General features: G+C 38.8%; 1 protein-coding gene across 2 annotated transcripts in view; it reads right to left on the bottom strand.

The window, feature by feature from the left end:
• The window catches only part of LOC113525964 (inactive dipeptidyl peptidase 10), a 90,075-nt gene that overhangs the window by 57,441 nt on the left and 20,283 nt on the right, over window positions 1–12,351 (bottom strand). The window contains exon 1 of one of the 2 annotated variants that reach the window (XM_026912666.3): window positions 129–560. The exons of the other annotated variant lie outside the window; for it this stretch is intronic. Within the exon in view, the coding sequence (XP_026768467.1) occupies window positions 129–182 (54 nt within the window). The 5' untranslated portion in view covers window positions 183–560. Of the gene's footprint in view, window positions 1–128; window positions 561–12,351 lie in introns of those variants that run through there. 2 annotated transcript variants of the gene reach the window in all.

Below are 12,351 nucleotides of genomic sequence, written 5' to 3' on the forward strand. Positions count from 1 at the left end.
TCAGAGCACTGAGAAAAAGGAAAGACTCTGAAAGCCCCATTTCACCCAGTGTCTAAACATGACAGTAAGAAGCAGCTAGTGCTTCTCTCTCTCTCTCTCTCTCTCTCTCTCTCTTTCACTCCCGTTACCTCGTCCTGCTGCGCACTGGCTCTCTGGATCTGCTGCTCCTTGGTGGCCGTCATCCTTAAATCCCGCGGCCGGTGTTGTGGTTGCAGCAGGCAGTTTCACTGTGCCAGATCTCCCCAAAGCCTCAAATAACAAAACACCACTGAACAGTACACCGGATTAGGAGAGCGGCTCTGTTTAAGCGTGTTCAGAAGAGCCGGGCTGTGCTGGAGCGCGCGTGGCGTCCCGAAGCGGCCAGTGCGCGCTATTTACAGCTAATCATGAACGGTAACGTCTTCTTCTTCTTCTGCTTCTCCTTCTTCTGCTTCTGCTTCTTCTTCTTCTTCTCACGCGCGCTCTCTCCCTCTCCTTAATTCCAGCAGAGACAGTTATGAGAATTCAGACGTTACCAGGAAAGCAGCAGCGTGTGGTGATGATGATGCTCCTTTAGGGGGCGGGAGCTCGACCTCTCTCTCTCTCTCTCTCACACACACACACACACACACACACACACACTCACTCTCTCTCTGTCTCTCTCTCTCTCTCTCTCACACACACACACACACACACACACTGTCTCTCTCTCTCTCTCTCTCTCTCTCTCTACATATATATATATATATATATATATATATATATATATATATATATATATATATATCAGTCACACTCTGTCTCACATTCACGCGTACTCTCTCTCTCTCACTCTCTCTCAGCTCCCCCCCCCCCCAACACACACACACACACACACACACACACACACAAACCTATACGAGTGCTGCACTTAAAGTACTTCGTTTATGCATACCGCTTTATTCAGTCTAAAATAGTTTATTATTATTATTATTATTATTATTATTATTATTAGTGTGGTAGTGGTAGTAGTAGTAGTAGTATTTTGGTGGTGGTGTTGGTGGTGGTAGTGGAGCTGATGCTGCTGATGGTGTTGGGGTGGTGCTGTCCATGGTGCTAGTTCCAAGCGCGCTAGTTCTCACAGCAAGTCCTTTTGAGTTCACAGGTATTCATTACCAGCATCTGCTGTTTTGATGATAGTGATGGTATGTGATGATAGTGACTGGGCTTGTTGTTGTTGTTGTTGTTAGTGGTACTCCTGTTGCTGGTGGTGTTTAGTGTTGGTGGTGTTGGTGATGAGAGTGGTGTTGTTGGTGAAGTATGTAATGTTGTTGGTGGTGTTGTTTGGTCTTGGTGGTGTTGGTGGTATTGCTGGTGTTGACAGTGTTGTTTGGTGTTGGTGGTGTTGTTTGGTGTTGGTGGTTTTGCTGGTGTTGACAGTGTTGTTTGGTGGTGTTATTTGGTGTTGTTGTTTGGTGTTGGGGGTGTTCATGGTGCTGGTGTTTGGTGTTGCTATAGATTCCATCTATGGCTTCATAGCAATCTCATTCTCACAGCACAATCTCCCAGGCCACAAATACTCATGCTGTGCCATCATGAAGAGCTCAACACTGCCTGTCACTCACTCACAGCAGTGCTGCATGTCACGACAAGACATAACGTCTTTCATCCCTGATACAGATCAGTCTGAATCCACTCAGAACAATTCACTCAACAATTCAATGATACTCGTGATGTCTCTCTCTCTCTCTCTCTCTCTCTCTTCCTCAACACATGCATAGAGCTCATTTAGAGACGTTCACATAGTGTTATCTCTGTTTGTTGATGGAATACATAATCTAAACTTGTTACCACTACTAATAAGGAATATATCCTAATGGGACAGAATTTCAATGTGAGAAGAGAGAAACTTCTGTTTCCTGAATCTCACTGCTCTCCCCAGCTCCAAGGTGATAGGCACATATGTGTGTGTATTATACATGTTTAGCAAAAAGACCTCTTTAAAGATGGCCACTGACAAACATGATTCATTATCCCACACATGCACATGCACCATAGGGGCTTATTCCCCATGGCTGACCATTATGTATCAGTTATATACATCTTTTATATCCCTCATTCATCCATAGCAATCTTGAAATACCCATTAAGTTTCATTGTTCATGATGTGTCTCCGATTGTAGCTTTATTTCTTATAAAAGTTTTCAGATTGTCACCTAGCAATAAGAGCTCAGTAGAATTTCTAGCACAAGTTAGAAGAGGTGTTTAGCACAACCATTATTAGATAATATGTATCAACAAGAGGCAGTACTAATATACTGTATATATGTATACATATATATGTGTGTGTGTGTGTGTGTGTGTGTATACCAATCTTTAACAATGTTACATCCAGCATTCCAATGTGTTTTAAACAAGGAATAAAACACAATGGGTTGTGCTGGTATCAGAAAATAATCAATGATGGGGTGGTGTGATACCATACATAATTTATTAATCAAAGAACAATGTTTTATTCACTTATAGTTTAATGGTTCATGTTGTTGAACATCCACAAGACACAAACAGTCATTCCCTCACCAGCCTCTCTTTTTTTCCTTCTTTTGAAATTAATAAGACAAAAAATACAGTTTTTTATGGTACAAGAAAACTAGAAAGCACAAAATCCTCTGTCCTGAAGACTTTCTCATGTCCAAGACCTTAACATTTCAGCTTTACCTCTGGCTGTTACAAACACTGACACTGGACTCCTTCCATCTCCTCACAGTTTATGTGGAGCGATCACCATACAAGCCCCTCTGTAAGTTGTTACTAAATGTATTAAAATGAGCTCATTAATATAAACCATGCAGTTGGAATTATTGTCAGAGCTTCTGACCACAGTATTGCTGTGGTATAAAATTCTGCAAATGCTCACAAAATTAAGTATTTTGTCCATGTATGTAGTATTTTTTCCAGTCATACAGCTGGGCAACTGACAGTCCTCATTTATCATACTGTGAGTCTGATAAATGATGGATAAATGATGGAAAGTAAGTCTGGACCTGTCAACGGGTCCATGTAGTTAAGGTTTTAAGTCTTACAGATAATCATTACAGATGAGCCAGCATGAAGAATTGCTACTGGAGAAACATTGCTGGAGTGAAATAAGGTCTAATTTATAAAGGTGTATCATATGTTTATTTTTTACATTATCATGATTTGAGCTACTGAATGACATTCTGTTCAGGAAGACCAGAGCTAAAAGACAAACCCCTGTCCAAATCATACACTGCAGGTTTTGACATTCAGACATGAATCAATAGTGTCTGTGGGTGAAGGCAGCATGATGAAACTAGCAGTAATGTGCATAAAGTGTCAAAACCGTTACAGCTATAAGGATACACTACATCCTACAACTCGTTACTGGGTATGAGTTGAACACCCATCAATGCCTAACCTCACTAAAGTTGTTGCGGTTGAATGGAATTAAATCCCCACATCAACACCCCAATATCTAATGTGAAAAAGAAGAGGCTGTTATTGTAGCCAAGGGGAAACCACCAATGCTTTTCAAAGAAACATTAGGCAAATGGATGTATAAGTACTTCAGGACATTCAGGGCCAGATGAATGTTTTATGCACCCAGTTTCAGATGCAAAGAAGATGAATTCTGTCCAAAATTAAATGTGTGTTGTGTACGAAAGTGGCATATGAGCCAGTTCACAGCACCTATTAAACCCTGGAACTCAAGCCAGTCCCAGGCACAGTTGCATCATTTGCATGATTATCTACAGTATTAGCTCTGTCTCATGCATGTACATCTGGCCCTCAGAGCAGTACCTAAGATAAGATAAATCTGCAAATAACCCTCATATCAGAATATCTCTAATTTTAATATGGATAGCAAACATAGCAACCTAAAATGTATGATGTGTGATTTTCTGTCCTGAAAAGTCAGTACGTCATTTCTCCATTAAATACTATACTTTTAGTGTGTGTGTGTGTGTGTGTGTGTGTGTGTGTGTGTGTGTGTGCACGTACATGCTTTCTAAAGGTCATCTAATTCAACTCATTCCTGATGGAGAAGTAGATGGAGGATCTGAGCAGCTCGGTAGGGTCAGACAAGGTCACTGAGGAATGGAGGCATTTCTGTCTCTGAAAAATCAAAACCTAAAGTACTACTGAAAGGAGAGTTTCCGCAGATTTTCAGAGGAAATGCAAAATCAAAGCCCACAAGACCCATAATTCGTAAATAATTCCATGTTCAGATAATTAAACAGATGTTACAGCACCTGCTCATCTTACTCACTTCAGTTGTGTGGCTTTCTGCCATATTAGATCACATTAAACAGAAAATACAGCTAAACCTTGATAATTAGAAATCTTTTTCTGCTCATTTAAACAAATAAGACTGAGTCCATGAATCGGTAAATACCCCCCAGATTAAAGTGGAGACAGGTGATTGGATGGCTATTGATTTCAATCTCCACTGCAAGAATGTTCTTGGAGCAAGGACCACTAATATATGGTGGATTCGGCTTATAGTCTTATATGATTAAATAATGTGATTAATTTTTACATTTAAATCAAATTCTGTGGAAGAAATTGGAATCTAAGCATCTGCTCCTGTCACACTGGTGTACACTCAACCATCAACTCAACTCACAAAGCCAACAACCGACCCACTGCCTCCCTCTCTCTCTCTTTCTCTCTCTCTCTCTCTCCCTCCCTCCCTCTCTTCTCCTATCATAATGTAATCTAAATTGCAGCAGGCTCCTGGCTGAGTGAGTGCATGAGCAGAAAGATCACAGCCCTGTACATTCATGTTCTACACAAACAAGTGCACTCACACACATACTTACATATACAGATGAAAGACAGATAAGATGCATGGTTTATTATACACATAGGCAAAATAATGTCTGTTCTCTCTTAGGATCCCTAACAACAGGCATTAACTGATTCTGGCCTTGTGTGCCTACACTACACTAAACCTCACTACAAATGCGCTGCTTAATTACATAGCATCATCTTTATTTATTAATCTTTTATATTTTTCCCTATTCTACATACTATTTATTGCATCTTTTTGCATTGTTCTGTGATCGTCCTTATACCTCTGTGTATACTTGCACTACATTGTATGTTCTATATCATTACATAATTTGCACTATTCGTATCATATTATCTCAAACTTGTTTAATACTTTTTTCCCCACACATGTACCTCTCTCTCCTTAAATTGTTTGTGACCTCTATACACTCTTATGTTGTACTGTATGCACTATGTATAAGCTGTAGGGGCATATTAGTGTTGTACAAGAACTTTGTATATTTGCTGACTTCAGTCTAAATTTCAAACTAAACAAGACTGCTTCCTGGTAGTGATCAAGCTCATCTACTTTTGTTCTTTACATCCTTATTAGAGTCATTAGAACCACTGCAGAGCGGCACGGTGGTGCAGTGAGTAGTGTTTCTGCCACACAGCTCCAGGGTCACCGATTCAGTCCTCAGCTCATGTTACTGTCTGTGCAGAGTTTTGTATATCCTCCCTGTGTCCCCCTGGGTTTCCTCTGGGTTCTCCTGTTTCCTCCCACCTCCCAAAAAAACCATGCCAGGAGGTGGATGGGCTATACTAAATTGCTCTGAGCTGTGAATGTGTGTGTGCATGGACTGGTATCCCATCAAGGGAGGAATACATGCCCATGGTTCACAGGATAGGCTCTGGATGACTCTGACCAAGATAAAGCAGTTATTGAAGATGAATGAATGAGATCCATCGTAACCGTCTCATTAACCTTTATTTATTTTTATTTATTTTTTAAACTTTATTATTGGTGTTAGTTTGTGGAATACTTAGTTAGTTTGTGGAATATCTTTAATTCTCTACTAAGACGTACCTCTTACTTCTCAGCCTTGTAAATATTAATATATGTCCTGTGTGTGGATTGTGTTGTTTTCTCATGACTGTAACACTGCAATTTCCCTCAATATCAATAAAGCTCCTATGCATTTAATTTAGTTAAAGTGCCATGTTGTGAAGTTTTTGAGTTTATAACAAGAGTATTTATATAAACAGGTTGTGCTTTCACATGAAAAACAGCATTTCTGGTGTCAGTTTATGGGTTTATGCATTCACAATGTAATTAATTGTGACAAATAAATGTGCAGGCATCAGGTTTTAGTAACAAGCAATAAGATACATTAGATTAGCACCTAAGTGTTTTGGTGTTCCGTGCCAACTGAGTGTTTACCTTAATGAGTGCAGTGTGTGTGAAGAGTTAATGTGATTGCAAGCATCAATCTGGCATGTTTATTTAGCAAGGAGCTGATTAACGGTGGACTTAAGCTCTTACCTTAATGCTTATGATCTCTATTAGTTTGGCTCATGGTGGTGCATACAGGCACAGATAGACTTGATAGGAAAATATATAAAATTATTTAAACTGAGTCTCCACAAGGGGAAAATAAACCCAAAAAACTAAAAATCTAAAACCAGATTAATACCAAGATGAAAAAGCAAAGCATACAGACCTGAGGAAGAATGTAGGTAAACATAATGTGACAGTATTCTAAGACTGAGCAAAGACGAAGTGGATAAACAGTCCTTACATAAGCTAATTTGGCAGCACATGTAGTGAATAAATGTTTCCTTTCAGGGCTTGGTAATGGATGCAGACCAAAAACTTGGTCAGAAAAAATGGTACTGTACAGGTACATTTTTGTTCCCTGAGGTAAGAGCAATGTAAATGTAAATGTTAAGGTCCAATTATACACCTTAAATAACTTTTATAGTTACATTACATTCTCTCTGTCCTCTATCTAAAAGTATAAAAGAAATGCCCTTATGGGTACCACTGCAGTGACAAGCACTTATATTCTGAAAAGTACAGTTAAGTACCTTTTTCTGAGAGTGCTCTGTATGCACAAGGTGCAAGATCTGACAGTTTGCCTTAAATCAATAAGAGGAGGTTACAGTTACACTCACTCTGTCACACAGCATATACATTCTCATCAATCGCAGACCCAAGGTGCCAGTCATTAAAGATCAGGTCAGGTTTCGGTGCATTCACAGTGACAGATCAGGTTTTGCTGGTGCCAAAGAGACTTTCAAGCAAAAATCGTGCTTCCAGCCTTTATTTAAAATTTGTAACCTGATTATAGTTTCCATTGTTCAACTGTTTTGGCAGGTCCTGCTTATTACACTGATTCAATAATAATGCTAATGACATTACAAATATCCCTGCTTAATATGTTATGATGGGTGTAAACTAAGAGTCAGTGAAAATGTTTTCCCTAATGCGGCATTAAACTGATTATGATTAAACTGATTATGAGCAGCATTTGCTTGTGTAAATCAGCTAACAGGGCTTAGCTCCCACCCTGGCTTTCAAAAATGAAAAGACATCCGTATAAGGTGTTATATTTTTGCAAACCCATCAGATTATTTGCTGTTAACAAATGTCTTCATTTTTGATATTTTTTTTTTTAATGAAGCACAACTGCACCACCAGTGGTTGTAAGGAAAATACACAGAAGTGAGGCTGGGGCTGATTTCTTTCTAGCCCAGACTGTAAATTCATGCAGCCTATCAGTGGCAGTTGTGTCAGGTGATTACACAGAGTGAAACACCCCTAGATAGGGTCTGATATTTTTTAGCCAGTGTCGCTGACGTGTCCATAACACTTCATCAGCAGTGACTGAGAAGGCGCATATAAAATACAAAAAATAAAAAATATAAAAAACGAAGTGGATTATTTTTTTTTTAGCCTCCCATCAAATATGAAGAAAAGTGATTTTCAGCATTTTAAATATTCACACTTTTACAGAAGCCATTCCAATTAAGTAACCTCAGTTTACAAACCTTAATATGCTTTTTAGCTCACACATGAAAATGTATATTCATAATCTCAGTACAGTGGAATTAGATACTGATCCTGTATTACTGTATCCTGTATACTGATCAGTGTCATTTACAGAAGTGTTCAATACCAATATTAAAGACTTGCCTTACTCCAAATCTATCCCACTCATGCTTTCTGTGTTTGCGTGTGGGTCTCTTCTGTATTCAGCATTTCTGCCTTACATGCAAACCTTCCATGCAAAAGAGCTTAGACATATATCGATTTAATGTCAGTTTTCTAATCTGTGTGAGTCCAGAGATTTGTGTCAGTGGGAGAATTTACAAATCTGTTTGAGCTGTGCTGATCATCTATATCTAATCGATTGACTCATGGCATCCTTCAGCTTGAAGGTTCTTGTCTCTCTTTACCGATTAGCGCTGCCTGTTACCAAAAGAAATGTGTCTGAGAGCTCAAATATGGCTGAGTAATGGAGGGCTGACTACATGAGTCCTCGTGAGTAATGACCAAAATTAGTCAAGTGCTACACACAGCCGGTAAAGATTGTGGTGCTTTTCTGTCGCTGGGGCTCATTTTTCTCATCAGAAATAAAGTCAAAGCTTCAAAATAAAAAACAATCTAATGTTAAACATTTCATCAGATTTAATATAATTATGTGAGAGTATTGAAATGCATGTGGTGCACTATATGACTTTGTATTTTCAAATATTGTCACATCTGCAGCCCTAAAAGTGGACTCAAAAACAAGATATGCTTATTCATTTCATTAAAATATTTTAAATTTCAAGTGCAACAATCACCTATTGGGGTTATTTTGATATTCTTGATCATTTGGAATTTGCGCGGACTGTTTGATTGTTATTTCATATTCATGAGATCATTAGGCATATAACTGCATGGGGTACAATCGCAGGTTGCCTGCTACCAAAACAAGCACAGCTTGCTAAACATTGGAGACAATTAGCCAGGTAGGACGACTTTCAATGAAAGACATGTGATATGGTTGATTTTTAAAAAGCAGTGGCATCCAACCAGGACAAATTAGTATGCAGAGTGTGATAGTATACAATAATAAGCTCACTGTCAGAAAAAATGGTACTGTACAGATCTATTTCTTTATTCAAGGTACAAGCAATGTAAATGTCTCGGCAAAGGTACAACAGTCCAATTACACACCTTAATGATGTTCCTATATTATTATTTTCATTTAGGTGAAGGTAGAAAGAACAAAGAGTTGAGGCTAATACCCCCGTGTTCAGTACCTTCTGCGAGTGTTAATTCAGTGTCTATTGCTTACAAATTTTGTCTAGCAGGCAGGGAATGGTGACTTCTTTACTTTCCATACATCTGTGCTATATGAACATTTTACACTTGAATCAAATCAAACACGTGAATCAAAGCATCGTTTGGCAAGTCACACTGTTTGGCCCAATATGAAATGATTAGATTTCTTTTTTTTTTAAACTAAGCCTTTTGTGATGCTGGTGAACTGCAAACCTTATACAAGCTCTTGAATTAATAATTAAGGCTTATTATTTAATTAATAACAAACAGAGTAAAAAGCATATAATATGCTCTATACAGATATCAAAAAGAATCAGTTATGGTGAAAAAATACAAGGCACTGTAGAGTGCAAATCATAAAGTATTTATTAACTGTTCAGACACAGAGCACCAACACATTTCAGCTGAACTGAGCTTTCAGCAGACTACAGAAAGTTATACTCTTTTTACTTGGTCCTTTATGTTATTTTAGCCCACTCCAAGGAGCATGCAATCATTGTCTATTTCCTCTCATGAGGCAGTGTAGCACCACTTTTGGCTCTTTTTGCCAATTACATAAGCTCTATTGGTCTTTCTCTACATGGCTCAACAGTTTTATTGTCATTCTCCCCTTCACTGCTTATTTTTGCACTAAACTCAATATCATACATTATTCATAAGAAGAGCACGAATAAGTTTGTTGGATTTCATACAAATTAATTCAAATAATATCAAACCTTTCCCTGAAACCTAAACCTAGCTATTAGGTATGTTATATGGTAACACATTCCATTAAGGCTCCCTTAACTGACATTATATAACAGTTTGTTCCGGTCCACTAATTTGACCGTTCAAGCGGCATTCCAAGAGTGCTTATATTTCCTATAACCGCACTGGGACGTTTCACTGTGTGTATCGCACCGCTCGTCTGGGTTCACCACATAAAATTCCTAGTTCCTAGTTTGAAACGGTCACTACAGTACATCCCTTTGGGCTCGTGCCTACGCCAATATTTAGTATAACCACACTCTTGCTGGTGCAATATTGCTTAATTATTTAATACATTATTCAATTCAATTCAATTCAATTTTATTTGTATAGCACTTTAACAATGGACATTGTCACAAAGCAGCTTTACAGAAATAAATACATTCCGGATATAAATTGTTAATGTATGAATTTATCCCTAATGAGCAATCGAGAGGCGACGATGGCAAGGAAAAACTCCCTGAGACGATATGAGGAAGAAACCTTGAGAGGAACCAGACTCAAAAGGGAACCCATCCTCATCTGGGTGACACTGGATAGTGTGATAATAAATAAATCCCTTCTGTAACTGTGTACTACGTGGACAAATAGTGCAATTGTGTAACCAGGAAACTGATTACAGTTTTCACATGAAGTCTGTTTTGTTGAACCCTTTCACTGTCCACTGATGGAGACCTGAGTGCAAAACTGCTCGCAGCAACTGCAGCCCCAAAGCCACCACAGCAATCGCAGTCCCAAGCCATCACAGTACAACTGTCCATATGAATCGCAGTCCAAAGCCATCTCAACGGTCCCCAAGTGGCACCATCCCCAGCAATCACAATGATCTTCAGGCTGTCCATGTGGGGCCACCCCCAGCAGCACCAAGCGATCTCCAACTGATGAAAACTCCAACCAGAAGTAGAGCATATCAGGATGGATCAGGCAGGTCCAGAGAGCAGAAGGGGTCAGGATCACTGGTTAATATTAGTCAACATGAACAATCCATGAACTTCAACATTAATACACTATAAGTAACAATAGCAAAGTGACTAACACTAATATGAATTGATGGTAACAATAAACCAAACAAGCCAAAAAGTCAACATCTGCATTAACCAACATTCATAGCTTCAACGAGTAAAATTAAGTCCACAGTGACCAACATGAAACAGCACATTAATTAACTTTTTTTGCCATTCTTAATTGGCAAAATTCAGAGCTGAACCTGAAGCAAGTTCCAGTATTTACAACTGGAGAAAAAACTTCAGTACATTGTTGCCACGGTCATGTTTTTTTTTTTTTTAAATAACAAATTGGGCTAGTTTGGAACAAAGTCTGTAGATGGCATTATTTTGGGCTAGGTTAAAAATAGTCCATGGACCTGTTTACTAAAAATAAAAACTGTACATAGTTCTGTTAAGTGTTTTTTTTTTTCAGTTAAGGAAAGATATGGAAAAGGATGAACTTAAACTATACTGTCACTGTTCTGTCATATACCATCAACCTCATTGGGTTAGTTTCAGGTCTTATGCAAGTTTATAAGATGTTGAGATGTGTGAGGTAGTGGGGATTGAAATTTTTCTGAGACCTGGCAACCCTGTAAGTTATCCAAATTTACAAACATTCTGTAACTGAATTTGTGACTCATTTTTGTGGACCTATTTTTAGTCATGTAATGAATAAACATTAGAAAGTGCAGGTGTATTTCATTAACATTACTGTCAATTATTATATGTTAACCTTTGTTATTTTTTGGTTATGCTTATGATTTATTAATGTTGAAGTTTATCCCTTGTCAAAGGAAATAAGTAAATGATGTTATTTAAGGAAAGCCAAATGTAAAGCATTACCCATTTTATTCAGGCCGACTTAGTGAGGGCATGTTGTTCTCACTGTCCCCCCTCCACCCCCCACCCCCTTCCTTTCTCATGCTCTCACTGCACTCCAGGAATAGCTCCTCATTCCTCTACACAGGAGGAGAAATGAAAGACGATGCTGTATGAATAGAGAGGGAAAACCAGAGGAAGGAGGATGGGTAATCCACTCTCTCTCAGTCAGAGTACATAAGTTTGCTTCTGTTACTCAGGAGGAAACATACTCATACAGAACACATAAACAATACACTAGCAGCTGACCTGAGATCTGTGTCTCTCGCATTTCCTCTCACCTTGTGCGTATGCATGGTGCAGTCACTGATGTGTATTCAGTGTGTCTACCTGTGCTGTGGGGGTAGGGATGGGCAGTACAGCTGCAGCTGTTCTCGTTAACGTGAGATTGGGTCAAGTCCTGTGGGACTGGCAGCTAATTTCTCTGGGTCACAGTGATAATTGCTGAAGCACCCACTGGATTCCACACCATTAATGAAGTTATTTAAATCATGTCGCCTTTCACCATCTCCTTCCTTCAAGCTTTCTGTTAATTGGTGGGGGCACTTTCTAGCAAAAAAAAATCCTAGCATAAGCTGATCAGCAGGCTCAGCTGAAAAAAAAAAAGAATACATCTCCGCCTAAAAACCATTAGCAGTATTTTTCACGTTA

This window comes from Pangasianodon hypophthalmus, chromosome 5 (assembly GCF_027358585.1).
Source record: "Pangasianodon hypophthalmus isolate fPanHyp1 chromosome 5, fPanHyp1.pri, whole genome shotgun sequence".
Taxonomy (NCBI): domain Eukaryota; kingdom Metazoa; phylum Chordata; class Actinopteri; order Siluriformes; family Pangasiidae; genus Pangasianodon; species Pangasianodon hypophthalmus.